The sequence below is a fragment of the Chionomys nivalis genome, chromosome 3 (genome assembly GCF_950005125.1).
Source record: "Chionomys nivalis chromosome 3, mChiNiv1.1, whole genome shotgun sequence".
NCBI lineage: Eukaryota > Metazoa > Chordata > Mammalia > Rodentia > Cricetidae > Chionomys > Chionomys nivalis.
Genome location: NC_080088.1, coordinates 1,508,313 through 1,523,414, shown reverse-complemented (window position 1 = coordinate 1,523,414; position 15,102 = coordinate 1,508,313). Strand labels below are relative to the sequence as shown.

At 45.1% G+C, this 15,102-nt stretch overlaps 1 protein-coding gene across 1 annotated transcript in view; it reads right to left on the bottom strand.

Moving 5' to 3' along the window:
• Positions 1-15,102, bottom strand: part of Dscam (DS cell adhesion molecule) — a 544,090-nt gene that overhangs the window by 97,899 nt on the left and 431,089 nt on the right. The window contains exon 17 of the mRNA XM_057763777.1: positions 8,557-8,627. Within this exon, the coding sequence (XP_057619760.1) occupies positions 8,557-8,627 (71 nt within the window). The remainder of the gene's footprint in view (positions 1-8,556; positions 8,628-15,102) is intronic.

The following is a 15,102-nucleotide window of genomic DNA, read 5'->3' as shown; positions in this document are numbered from 1 at the left end:
GCACCCCTGGCTGGTGTCAGGACACAATGTGAGTCACAGAGATTGTAACATTTTAAACTTTTAATTAAGGCACAAAAGCTGCATGTGTTTATGGGGCCTTCTTATAGCAAATTTCTTCCTGTGGGGTTTCTGTGGGATGGGGTTGCTGTCCTCATCTGGCAGGCTGTGTGTACAGGGGTGTGTACCCTCACATCCATATTAGTTAGCATTTACTATTTAAGTGAGCGCCAAGGTGAGACCCTGATGTAGGAGATCACACGTGCCTTTCACCCGTAACATCCACGGGCTTTGCCGTTTATTTTGTCTTCAAGAACACCTAAAGTATTTTTTTTTAGCGTTTTAGAATCAGAGCCCAAGAAAATCACTACACCACACCTGCCAACTTGCATGTACAACCTCTAGCTGGTTAATAAAATTAATTTTCCTGTAAAAATCATTATATGCAAGCCAATTTTACCAACAGAGAGATTTATTCTAGTTCATGTAGATTTTTTTTGTAATTATAAGATAAGTGACTCAAGTATAAATGATAATTTTTGCAAATTATATTCATATCCATTAAGCATGCTCTCTAATTGTTCAGCTGGCTCCCTGCAAGGCTTCAAGAGAAAGCCAGTCCGAATGGCAGCGGGATGCCTATGCAGGTAGGTATACAGTGTAGCCAACGCCTACAGGAAACTTATCTAGAGTAACTGACTTAGGATCGTCCTGGAAGCAGTCATAGGCAATCTTGCTGAGTTATCATTCCTCAAGCCTTGAAGGGGGCACAGTTCCTCTCTGTGGTTAGAAAGCTCTGCATCCAGTTTCCCTGGGAGATGAACAAGTGCTAGGCTCTGCCTGTTTACAAGACTTTGTTTAAAACAAAAAGCAACAATGTTGCACAACTTCAAGCCAGTTAAAAATTCCAGCATAGACAGGGTAAGGGCTTCAGAGGCCCCACTCTTAGCTGAGGAGCTGTTGATGGTTCCTGGGAATGAGAGAATCACTTTTCCTTAGGGCTGTGGCCACTGGGAGGTTCTCCATCCCACTGAGTAGCCCACACCCATGTGTACTTGGGCAGCACTAACTGGACTCGGCAGCTTAAAAGTTATACCAGAAAGACAAGAATTTGAGAGAGGGAGACGTGATGGGGGCCCTAAGGGAGCTAGAGAGGGGGTGTGAGAGGTGTATATGATCAAGATAGGCTATATACATATATGGAATATTAAATATGGAATTTTAATATGTAATATTGAAAGAAAAATGAAAATTTATTTAAAATTACATTTTCTTAGAAGATCTACATTTCTGTCCTTATTCTGGAATAAAGGGTATTTTCTTCACTTTACACTTCTGCAAAATATGGCCAGGAATAATTGAGTCCAAGGCAAGCATCCCTTGTGAGCCTGTACACATTTGATCTGGTTTGTTTCTCTTGGCTAAGGTGAGACATTCCTTCCCGTATCCTCTGTCTACAACTGCATTTAAGTTTGCTCATTTAATGTTATTAGGGTCACAGTCTCCTCTTTGCACCAGGTTCTGAAAACAATGCTTTGTATGCCGATGTTTGATTATAGTTCATTGTTCTCTCATGTTCATATTATTACTCTGCAACTAATTTTCAATCACAAATGTGGCTGAGTACCGTTGCAATCTAGTTCTTCCATTTTCAATCTCATCTGTGGGACTCAAGCCCCAGCAGTAGATGACTGTCTTGTTTTTAAAGCCTACATTTGAGTTGTGTATTAATGGGCAGGAATTTGCTATTACTCTGTTAGAAGTGGGTTAGCATAAGGGAATGTATTTGTCACAAGGAGACGGAAACACGGTCTTCCTCCCCCTCAGCTTTGGACAAGTGCCATGCTATTGCCCGTATTTCTTTTTCAGGTGCCGGATAGAATTGCTAGTTACCACTGTAGACAAAGCTGTTACAGCTGTCCTATAGAGTGAGGACTCACTACTGCCACCATGCCTCTGGGGTACCACGGTAGCTGCTAGCAACACTAACTATCCAAACCTCCATGACTCCTGCGTCATCTGATGCCACCACCATCACTGCTGTCATCTCTACCCACATTCTAAACATCATCCCAGTTCTCCGCACAGTCCATCTGAGAAACAGCTGCCACACTGAGAATATTCTCCTCCATCTCACTACCCGAACCCTGCTCATTCTGGAGGCCAGTGTCTGGAGGCCTTTCCTCAGACTCACTACACAGGGAGCCTTCTATGCCACATGCCCGCTTCATAGGGGCTGGCTTTGAACCTGATTGCCAGGGCTCCTGAGGACAGGGTAGCTTACATATCCTCCTCTCCTGCCCAGCACTTGGTCTTGCATGGGCTTTTGAAACCTCCAAAGATCACCCACAATGACACACTTCCTCCAACAAGGCCACACCTACTCCACATGTCCCAACCCTTCTCAAACAGTACCAGTCCAAATATACCAGCCTAAGGAGGCTATTCATATTCAAACCACCAAAGAATGAAGAGAAACTTTTAGGTTTATGAAAAATCCCACCTGGCAACCACTTCCTTAAAGCACATTGAAAGAGCATTTTGCAAAATGGGCGCTTAGAAATGGAATAAGTAACTCTGAGGGCTTGCTCCTACTCCTACTCCGCATCCAAGCCCAAGAGCCTTGCAGCTGAGCCCCTTTGCACTGGGAACCTGGTGTTGAATACTGCGGTTTCATAGGTGAGTGGCATCTCTTCAGCTTTTCTGGAATCCCTCTGAAGGTACTGTATACTCTGGAGCAGAGGTCACGGTTGGTTAATTATTTACCCAGGCTGGTTTTTATCCTTTCCCTCTCCCTTTGGAAGTAGGAACAGCCCTGATTTCCTTGCACTTATTCCTCTCTTTTGTTGCTCTCTGTAGACCTTGGTCCTTCTCCAGCCCTGCCCCTCCAGTTGCCCTTCCCTCTGGCCTCTTAATACCCCAACCCCCACATCCATAAGGCCCTCTCTTTGATCTCCATGACAACAACAGTACCCTGTCAACCCATTTGTATGGCTTGCAAATGGCTGTATTTTAAAAGTCTTTCTCAAATCTTCTTTATCCTTTATTTTTTCGCCACACTGATTTCCAAAGTGGATCTGGTGAAGTGGCAGGATGCTCCCTCCTTCTCCCTTGCCCTTCTTTCTCAAAGTGAATGAAAAACGGCTACCTGATTTCTCTTGTTTTTACATGAAATTGGATTGTTCCTGGTAGAGCAAATAAGACACTATGTTTTATGATGGCGAATCTCTCATCTAAGATCTAAGTAAAAAAACATCTCTTGTTATTTTGTTTGAGGCTGAGCACCGGCCTATGCTGGAAGGTTTACCAAGAGCTGGGGGTGCTGCTCTCACAAAAACTGGGGTCTTTGAAGCTGGCTTATCCAGCGCCTTCCCGAAGCTGGCTCTCCTAATCATGGTGGAGGGAAGGAGGGAGGGAGGGAAATATAGAGCATGCTCCAAATGGAGCATAAGCCAGGTGGTTGCCGAAGGAATGTGCCTGTTTAAATGTACAGTATCTGCAGTGTGAATCTGTGGCCCGGGTGTTTCTGTGGAGGACAAAGGTTTTCACACAAAAAGACAGGTATATGGACTTTTAAAAAACATAAATCTGAACAATGGCATGGGATGCACGCATTCCCCCGCTGCTGAGGAGTGAACCCTCCTAAAGCCTGTACTTCCTGGTCCACCTCGAGGGTCCAGAAAAATCAATCCTACCCCATGGGGATGAGAAAGTTTCTTTCCTCTCTCTCTCTCTCTCTCTCTCTCTCTCTCTCTCTCTCTCTCTCTCTCTCTCTCTCCCTCCCTCCCTCCCTCCCTCCCTCCCTCCCTTCCTCCCTCTCTCCCTCTCTCTCTCATTCTCTCTCTCTCTCTCTCTTGTGGAAGGGGAAGAGGTTAGACCTGCTAATACATGAAGGACTGACAATTCCTTACATATCTGTGAGACATGTACACATTTTTTAATAAAGCACCCATAACCCCCAACCAGAACCGGTGGATTAACTCATGACAGCAAATGGAACTTTGTAATCTTTCATAGCCTTAGGATTAAGAGAATGGCTGAAAAAAATTAAAATGTATTTCAAGACAACTTTTTAATTTTAACTCTTGTACGAAAGAAGAGTGTTGAGCTAGGTTTATAATTTAGTCATAACATGCTAGTAGGGATAGGTAGAATACAGATCTGCTCTAGCTTCACCATGTCAGGTGACATTCACCCTATGAGGCTGGAAGGCAAAGTAAGGGATTTCATATTTATTAAGTCTTGTAGGCATGAAATACCCACATGGCGGTTCCCAGCCTGACCCCAGTCCACCAGCGGTCACTAGGGGTGGGGAGATGAGCTTGGTGAAAAGTCCATTCTTCTGATTCTAGAAATTCACTGAGACCCTCATGGAAAGCATGTAGGATTCTAAGTGAAAATTTCGCTTATTAAAAAGTATTCTCAGTCACGGTATGCTATACTGAGGAGGAGACAGGGGTAGAATCCTCCTTGAGGCTTCATTCTGAACAATCAGCTTACAATTCCTCTTTGCATGCTGATACTTCAGCAAGTGAAAGTGTATATTTTGGAGACAGTCTATAAAAGATTTCTCATTTGAAAAAGCAAAATTTTACAACTGAAATATTTTTCTGCCTCCAATTGCAACCTTTTGAGATATCTAGAGTAATTATTTCAAATACTGAATATTTCCTCTATGAGTCACTATGGCAAACACACACACACACACACACCTAATCCCAGCATTCAGGGGACTGAGGCAGGAGGATAACAAGATCTAGATCAGCCTAGACTTTATAGTAAGCTCAAGGTTTGCCTAGGCTACAAAGTGAGACTCTTGGTCCCAGAGACAGAGAAAGAAAGATGCTTCAGAATATAGATTAGGGCAGAACTTTCTGGGTTGGGGAGGGAACCTAAATATTATTTTAAAGTGTTCTATCAAATAAATGTATTATTTAGTCATAAACATGGAATCCCCAGGCAAACCTCTCCCCTCTGGCAGTCAGAGCACAGCAGGGGAACTCATGGTTATTTATTTCTACTTTAACAGGACACATTGTTGCAATCTCTGCCAAGCCTCTGCTCTGTGCCTCCACCTAACTCAGAAAGTGCAACAGCTGAGCCTTTCTGTGCAGCCATCCTGCCTCACACAGGACTGGCTCCTGAATGCCCTCCTGGGGCTCACAGCTGGGACCTGCAGATTTGTGACCCTTCACCTTCAGTGAGTGACAGCGGAAAGGGTGTGAGGGGTACAGCTCTGGTGTCCAGTGCCCTGCACTCAGCATTCCACCAAAGCCCACCTTGGACCTTCACCTAGTCCTCCCTGAAGCTTGCATCTGAATAGTGTGGCCTCTTCTCCACTGCTGCCTAAGAACCCGGAATGCTTTTCAGAGGCTGCTGTGCTATGAATACTTGGCCTAGGGGTTCCTTCACTCCACCTCCCAGGGGCTCTTGTCTCTACACTCACTCAGCACTGCCTGCCCACCAACTCACTAACCACTGCCTGCCCACCCGCTCACTCATCCATCACCTCTGCACTCACTCACTACTGCCCGCCTACCCACTCACTCATCCATTGCCTCTGGACTCACTTACTCACTACTGCCTGCCCACCCACCCACTCACTCCCTAGCTCATTGGCTTGCTCATCTCACAGACCTGCCTACTCATAAACACTCATTCATTCATTCTCCCACCAGCTACTCTTTTCCTGATTCATTTCTTCACTCACATATTCACCCATGCACATATATGAACAAGGCACACATGTCTCTAAGGGGCCCACAGAGCCACAGAGGAGATGCACAGAGGAGATGCACAGAACACAGGCTGAGAGTGCTGGAAATGTCACAGGTAATCCCATGTCGGGGATACACCTGTCTTCCCTGAGTGTTACATGTGACTGGAGCCTTGAGAATCCGTAACTGGGCAGGAAAGGTGCCATGGTACCATGTGAAAGATGACAGGTAAGGAAGGCACCTGGGATCAGAGGGATAGGGATGACTGGGGAACAAGGGATTGATGGTGGAGGCCTCAAGTGTCTATGGGATTGGTCATATCCTCAGGGCATGGGCAGCCTCAACTAGACCTGAAAAGTTTCAAATCTCACCCTTTCCTTTAGTGAAACAAACAGTTAAAATGAAAAGAGGTAAATAATTTATTTTGATAACAGAGATTCAGAAGAAGGTCTACTCATAAGACAATGATTTAAAATTTTAATAACAAACTCTAGTGCAATTGAAAATTAGTAATTTTATATATATATATTTTAGGGGTGTCAGGACTAAAATGGCTATTTTCCCACTCAAAACCAAGAGCCCTGCTCTCTTCCTCCCTTCCCTACACTGGACACATCTTTCAATCCAGCTGTCCATAGGGGCGAGTGATTGAGTCCTCATCTTAGGTTCCTACCATTCCACACATACCCATGCCTACTCCCGGACACAGGGCTCCCCATTTGGCTGATGCTGTCCCCCTGTCTTTCCGCTCCTCTCCCTTTCTTCTTCCTCTTTAGGCTCCTTAAACAAACTGCATGTTCTGAACTCTTCTACCACAGGGAGGCATGTTTGATAGCACACACCATCTCTGCACGTCCTTTAGATCGGTCCACAGCTTGCCTGAAACAGGAATGCCCTTTAAAGTCTTTTATATCATCAGGTGGAGCAATAAGCTAGTCTACCTGAGTCTCCAGCCACCATACCTCACTCGGTGGGGTTAGTCACCAGTATGCCTGCCTGCTTGCCCAAGAGCCAGGCAACAATGCCTGTGGGCAGGGCTGTACACCTGCACGGCACCTAACTAGTGGTCTTAGGAAAGCCAGTTGTTCTGTGCATTCCATAACACCTTCGTCCCTTTGGCTCTAGGAAGAAATGTAATGTAGTGCATTAACTTTCACTGTGGCATTTGATTTTAGGACCTGTTCAAAGCCCCAGAAGTTTCCAATTTTAACTACAAGAGGTAGAGGCTTGGTATACAGACACACCCTTCACATAGGATAACCCCCCCCCCCCCAAAAAAAAGAAAACCCTCTCAAGGCCACAGTAATATCTGGCCCTTTCCAGTAGCTAGATGCAAAGAGATGTATGGAGCAATTGGCTGAAACTTCATAGCCTCTATTCAGGGCAGACTGAGCCAGTTTTCTGTTCATAGCACGGCTGGGATGTGCACAGGGTTAGGGCATGCTGAGATCCTTTTATTGTACAGTGTGTGGCGCTCACAGGAGTGGACTGGTCACAAAGACTAAGGACAGCTCGTCACACTCCCAAGCCACATGGTCTGTCATGCTGTCTGCTGAAAACACAGCTCACTGGCTAGGGCTAAAAAAGCAGATACACAGGGACTCCCTGCATTAACCGTGTTAGTACCTGAGGTGGTGCGCACCCCCAGAGTGAAAGCCTGCTTCTGTCACACATGCTCCTCATTTTATGAGAGGGCCAATCGGAGGAGGAAGAGAAAAGGGAAGAGAAGGAAAGAGGAGTGGAGGGGAAAGGAGGGGAAGGGCACAGGTGGGAGAAGAGAAAGCCAGAAGCAGTGGAATTTCGTGGAAGCATGATCCAATAATAGTTCCCTAGATGAAACAGCATTTGACCCATATGGTCATTACCAAATGCATCTCCAAGAAAATCGCTCATTTCCAATGCATCTCACCCACAGGTAAGTGCCATGACCCGAGAATCTGCGAGTCAGTGGCCACTCAAAGCAGTGATCTGTGACAGGTATGCACAGAAGACAGATACCACCACCTCCTTTATAAAGTTTACCTTTAAGGCAGGCCCTGCCCTGGCTCAGGCTTGCTCCACCCTGTCAGGGCAGCCCACAGCAAGCTGAGCAGCAACAACTGGACTTTATCTACAACCACACTGCCCAGGAGACAGCTGCTTCCAAAGTTCATGCTGTGGTCAGGGAACCCAAGGACACAGCTAGCTAACGTACAGTGAGGTTTCTCTCCTTCCTTCCATCATGCATCATGGACTACACAGTGCTTTCTTCATTCCCAAGAAGCATTTAGAGGTTTTCAGCTGTGATGGAATTACAAAGTCAAGGGGTATCCATCTCACTATCTGCCTGAGACTGATCCTAGGGACCCTGAACAAATTCTCAGGACAAAATAAGTAAGACAGAGCAACTTCATTCTTTAGAGTTGTATAATTTACTATAGAGGAATTCAAACTATGCATATCAAACATGCTTCTGCCACGGGGCAGTATTTCAGTTAATGGGACAACGGCACATATAATGACTATCACAAGGATTTGAGTATTTAGAGGTGTCACAGCCAGCTTGGATAAATACATTCTATGATAGTTTCATGATGACACAACCACCCAAAGACAGATTTCTCAGGATGAATCCTTGTGATCAGACAACTGTTTGTATGTATGTATGTATTATGTATATATATATGTGTGTGTGTGTGTGTATGTATATGTATATATTGAATCATATATATATATATATTCATATATATTTTTTTGAAAAATAAACTTTTTATAAAATGTTAATATCCTGGCATCAGGACAAGAATACTGGGGTTCATACACTAAGAACAGTGTCAAAGACACAGGTGTTGGTTCAGTTTACCTTCCAGGTAACCCGGATGCTCTGAGATGACGTGGGCTCCAGGTGAACTTCCTGAGGTGGACCATCAGGAGCTGCAGGAACCAAAACACAGAGGCAGGTTATATACACCAGGGGTAGATTTTTTTCTTTTGTAAGGAAATGGGCAGAAAAAAAATCAACAATGGTCAAGTTACCCAGAAAATGGTATAAAATTTATATGTAACATATGCCATGCATATATATACATTTTTAGGAGACTCAGAACACCAAACATAAAGGCCATACAAAGAGTTGTGATTCTGTGTTGTTTACAGAATAGTACGAGAAGAAAAGTCTATGTGTGTACAATTCAGATTCAATCTTTATAAATCTTTCTAAACTGTAGTGTGGACCTGCGGAATGCAGGGATTCTGAGAGATGACTCTAAATGACAGAGAAGCCTGCATATTAGGATCCAATATATAAAGAAAGTGCTGTAGGCTTCAGGCCCATGAGAAGAGCAGAAGAAGTTGCTATGGCCCACGGAAAGGAGTGTTCTCTGCAACTCAGACCCAGCGATTCCCAGGGCAGGGAAGAGCTGAAGAAGGTAGCTCCAAGAAGAGGTCGGTTGCTTGGTTACAGCTTTAGGAGACTTAGAGACAGTGAAGAGAGGTAATGTTGTCCTTGTTGGAGGTGGGTGGGCAGAGACTCTGCAGAGGAAGAAATGGGGACAGAGGGAGCCACCATACCCACTGCTAAGAAGGTCAACTAGTCCAGAGGCTATGTAAGTCAGTTTCATGGTTCTTCATAAAACTAAAAGCAACCCTACCAAAGGATCCATCTACCCTATCCCTGGGTGTTTACACAACAGACACAAAGTTACCATGCCATAGACACATTTGTCCATCCATGTTTGCTGCAACGCTATTCATGATAGCTCAGTTATGGGACCAACCTAGGTGTCAACCAACAGAGGAATGGATCAAGATAATGTGGTTTAGGTACACAGTGGTAGTCTACTCAGCCACATGGAGAACAAAGCAAGGCAGGGGAAGCAACTTGGGTTGGTCACATTAAGCAGATGAATTCTATCTCAGAAAGACAATAATTATATATTTTTCTCATTTGTGGGTCCTGGAGTTTAAATAGATGCATAAAAATCATGTATGTACAGATGACATGTAAGCAGAAACAAAACTGTCTCAGGGGATGGATGGGAGGGGCAGGGGAAAAGGACGGTGGGGCAGGAGGGCTAAAACAGCATAAAAATGGCCTTGTATAGCCCAGTTTAATAAGACAACAGAAAAAAAAGAGGCAAGAAAGAGACAAATGCTCAAGCTGCTAGTCAATGAGAAGAAAGGCGGCAGACAGCTGCTTTATAATGCAGGCTAGAAAGGACAGCCAAGTTCCACAGGGCAGGGCTTGTGGGACGCAGAGGATGAAGGCATCAATGCCAAGTGATGAGGTCTCAAAAACAGGGCTCACTGTATTTCAGTGTTATGCATCTGAAGGCCAATGGGGGCTCCTCCATGTCTGAGGACTGCAGAGAGGAGGGACTTCAGCCCATAGCCTGCTTTTCTGACCCACATCCCATTCCCAGTCTTGTCCATGCCTTCCCTGGAATCTGCTGCCAAGCTTGCCCTCTGCTTTCTCTGACATCATCAAGGCCCCCTTACCCTGGCCCCCTGCTATAGTTGGGCTTCAAAAACCACCCAACTTTCTATTGTGTTAATTAAAAGGGGCCAGGTTCCAAAGCCCTCTGAAGCTCTCATCCATCCTAGTTACCTGGTTACTCTAGTTATCCCAGTTCCTTAGTCACACTCCCTGCATGGAGCCCCTCTCCCTTTTACTTCATGGCCTCCTGGTCATTTATGCATTTCCCTTGTCCAGTGCCTTAGCAGCATCAAAACACACAGGCTCTAGAGAGCTCTGAGCCTTTGCACTTGAACTTTAATTTCCCTCCATCAAATTCTAGCCTTGTCTGGGAGCTTTTACAGGCATTATTCCTACCTGGGTACACACCAGATCCTAACATGTCTCTAGCATGACCCTAGCATACCTCTGGCCTGTCTTCAGTCTCCCAGGGTCTCTCAGGAGCTGAGTCCCGAGGGAGTCCCTTTCTGGGACTTTGCAGATGCAGAAACAGAGTCTCCTCCTTCCCCTTAACAGGTCCGGGCACAGCTGTGTGCCCACCGCATACCCTTGAGTTTTCTAATCTACCTGTCAAAAGGTTTTCCTAGCATCAAGATTGCTTCCTAGTATCCAGTCACTGGGACCTTCACCGCCAGAGCTCTGCCTCTGGATACTTTACACAGGAAACAATGTCAGACCTGATAAAACCCTGTAGAATAGACTTCTCGGTTACAGAAAAGCATTAGCTTTCTCCATCAGAATCATTCTTTTTTTATAAAAAGGTATCTGTTTTGACTTTTTTGAACTATGTCTATGTTTGTGGGTGTGTACACATAAATGCAGTACCCACGGAGGCATCAGATCCCCTGGAGGTGGAGTCAAAGGTGGCTGTGAGTCACCTGACATTAGTGCTGTCAGCTACATTTGGGAACTATGCAAGAGCAATCTGTGCTTTAACTGTTGAGCCATCATCTCTCTAGACTTCATCAAAATCATTCTTGCAGATATATTTTGGATTAACCTTGTCAACTCTAACAGTGTCTCCACTTATTCTCTCAAATTCTCCTTTTTTGAGGGTGGACTAAAGGTGACTGTTGTTTCTACAACATCACTTGAAAGACACTTTACTCATAAAAAGGGCTTTTTTTGAAAAAGTAAACCTTACTGAGCTTCAAAGGCCCTTTTACTCAATCACAGGCAACTTCTGCGAGGCGATATCAAGGCAGAGAGAATTCTTAATGCTGAAATGGAGAGAGCAATTCACAGGTTACCCTGCCTATTGCACTAAATTTAAAAGTCATGCTGGCATTTAATGCTTAAGAATTGGCTTACATGCTCCAAAATTGAAGCTGTAATATATAAAGGAGATTTTTTGGGGTTGTTTTGTTTTAAATATATAGTTTTATTATTAAGTGTGTGTGTGTGTGTGTGTTTGCATGCTCATGTGTATGAGTGTATGGGTGTATATATACACCTATATATGTATACACATGAGTGCTGGTGTTAGACTTTGGAGGTGGAGCTACAGCAGTTGTGAGCCACATACCATAGGTGTGGGGACTATACTTGGGTCTTTTGCATAAGCAGCATGCACTCAACTTCTGAGACATCTTTCCATCCTTGAGGAGGTTGTTTTGTTTGTGCTTTTTATACTAGAATACACAACAGTATCCCTAGGGTAGGCAGAGACTGGAGGTGAAGATTGATAAATAGCATCATTTCCCAGAATCGATCATCTTTGCACATATACAGAAGTAAAAACTAGCCAATCTGTAAAGTGGCAGGGATTAGCATCTGCTCATAGTTTCTAGTATTTTTGCCATGTCCACAGGAAGGCAACTTTCACCCATTCTGTTTGGCTGGACACGTCAAGGAGAGGTCTATGTGACTGCCAAACGCATAGGATTTCGCCACTCACTGGCTTGTCTGCATAGGTTCCTCATGAGCTGGCTGCTCCCTGTCCAGTGAGCCTCCTGCTTATGACAGCCAACTGCTTCTCAAAGAACTGTGAGGTGCGAGGCTCTCAGAATATTCTCTCTCCCAGGTATCCATTTCCTAGCTACAGGCAGAGTCCTGAGTTTGTTTATTGAGCTGGGGAAATCTTCCTGATGAGGCTCCCTCCCAAATGTCTGTCTCCACCTCTCTTTCTGGGGAGTTGACGAGCATCTACTATGAGTCAGGTCATGGTGGAGACCAGGACTGGCATATCCATTCCGCACTGTTCTCAGTGGATGTGGCAGGTCCAGTCCCATAGGGAAATGAAGAAAGACAAGGGGCTTCATAGAAAGAAAAGGTGCTTCATAGAGACAACAGGGTTTTGTTTGCCAGCCATAAAAGAGAAACAAAGTTGTTTCCTTGTAGGCAAACAGATACAAACAGAGACAACCATCCCTCTTCTGCTAGTCTGGAAAAATGCAGTGACATTCAAGACCCTTTAGCACAACTGGACTTGTAGATTGCCACACAGATTGATATTGAAGATGAGGAGGGGGCCAGCCACCCCACACTCGGTCACAGGCACTCAGTGCCATACAACCTTCAGGGTTCAGCTGCTACCGGGAAGTGGCTCTCTGGCAAAAGTCGGCCATGGTGTGGCATGTCTGGTAGGTATCATAGAGCCCTGGGAAGTCAGAGGCACTTCTGGTCCATTAAGAGGTGATCTTGTCAACTCTGATAGTGTGTCTACTCACTCTGACTCCGTTTGGGGGCACTACAAGGGAGTCTAGAGTTTAGAGATCACTAAATGGTGTGATCTTTGCTACATACTTGCTTTCTGAGGTCAAGTGCATTTAAGTGGTATGATTATTCACATGGGCACTTTCACATAAAAATATCCAGAATTGAAGTTCAGAAGCAATGATATTTCCAGCACTAGGAAGGAGCGCTGTGCAAATGACAGCAATTCCTTCTTGAGGCAGCTTTGTGATAGATACTGCAGGGGTCTTAAAATCAATTTCCCATGGGGAAAACATGTAAATTCAAGGCCTTCAAACTCTTCCTTAAAGGGTGATAATTTGTTCCTATGCAATCTCTGTTATGTTTTCTCCTTAATAAAAAAATTCTTTGTCAATTTCATACACAGATGCAATATATTTAGATCACATTATTCTTGTTACTGGGTTACTGGGTAGAATTTGGCTTCCTTGGCTAAGTTATTGATGCTTCAGTTAAGGGAAGGGAGGGGCCGTTGTCAATAACAGGTTCATCGGAGGGAACACCGCACTGGACTCCAGTGGAAAGCTGCCAGGCACCGAGGACCAAGAGCAGCTGGGAGGATACATGGTGATATAAGCGCCTGGATTTAAAATAGTGATATATCACTCGGAGTGTGAGCATTAGGAAGATCCTAAATGGAGTCTTGCCAAGGCTAGACCCCTCTGCAGGTTATGACTGGGGACACAGGAGGAGAGGAGGATGAAGGCCCCTGAGCTGTTAGTTGGACCTGCAGTGGGAGGATCTTATTCCAGCTTCCTTCTTATTCTCTGAGCCTTCTCGCTCTGTCCATGGCCTCTTTTATCTTTTCTGTCTAGATCTCCAATTTTAGTCGGCTCAAGCTCCTTTAAGAAGAATACAGTCATCCCAGGGTCTCCTCAGAACTTTAGTTTGTACAGAAATTGGTTTCTGGAATCTGAGGTGTCAATAGCAAGGAGCCAGAAAAAGAGAAAGTGTATATCGTGCCTTTTCATTATACCCTCGAATGGTGGAAGGGGCAGGGAGTTAGTTCTCTTGGGTCTGTTATTAGAGGTCAGTTCTACTCATAACGACACCAACCTCATGGTCCAGTCAGCCCCTTCAGGCCCCACCTCGTACCGGACATGGGCATTGGGTGAATTTGGGGGCATATCAGCATTCAGACCTTAACACCCTTCAGAATCTTCAGTATGGGTTAACACTACTATATTTTCTCACCACATACACAAACTGTACTTCTGTATCATGCTGAAGAGCATAAATATTAATATTCAGTACACACACACACTGAGAAATCTTCTTTCACACGGAACACACAGGGTTGAGATATCAATAGCAAATACTCCCTAGTGTTCGGGGAGTCACAGCATAGTTCAGGACACTGGGGTCCATGCAGAAGTTACCATAAGCCCCATATGCTATTGTCATCAAGATCTGTGATCTCAGATGCTAAGACTTGGAGGCTGGGTCTACCCAGAGAGCAGAAAGTTACCTCACGGGGTGGAAGAGTCTCTGACATAGCTCTTCTAGGAAAGGCACAGAAAAGCAGAGCCAAGGTTTGGAAGGTTTAGGAGAGTGGGGAGGGAGAACGAATACCCAGCAGAGTGTCAAACAGGAGGTCTGAGTAGGGCTACTGGGAGTCACTTCCTGTAGCTCCATAATGGTGAGGGGGTAGGGTAGGAACCCAGAGCTAAGCATCTCACAGATGTCTTCTCTGCAGGTGTGAAGTGATAAGTGGTCTCAGATGCCCAACACTTGGCCACTACAACACTACAGTTTCCAGGCAATGCTATTGCTTGACAAATAATCTCTTTATTTTCAGAAAAGTATCACATAGGTCTCCCCAGATGACTGCAGTTCCCCCAAAGATGTGCCTTTTGAGCATCATTGTCAGGAGGTGGCTACCGGCATCTGTAGCCACAGCAGTCAGTTCTAAGGAGGGACCCTTGGTCAGCGTGGTTGCACCCCCACCTGTGAGTCACACGTGGAAAATGACTTTCCGATTCTTGTCATGCAAACCCTGCCCCGAGACAAAGCCTTGCTGCTAGTCCATCCTCTTTCTTGCTCATTTGAATGTCAAATCAGATCTCAGATGGGGCTGCCCAAGTCAGCACCTAGGCAACATCCAAGAGCCTAGCCAGGGAGCCGAAGGAAACAGACTGTTTTTATCTGCAGAGACAGCAATAGCCAGAGCTGTTCACCTGGCCTCCTGGATGCAGGGAGAGATGCTGCCATGACAACCAGAGGCTGCTGCAGAGGTGAAGA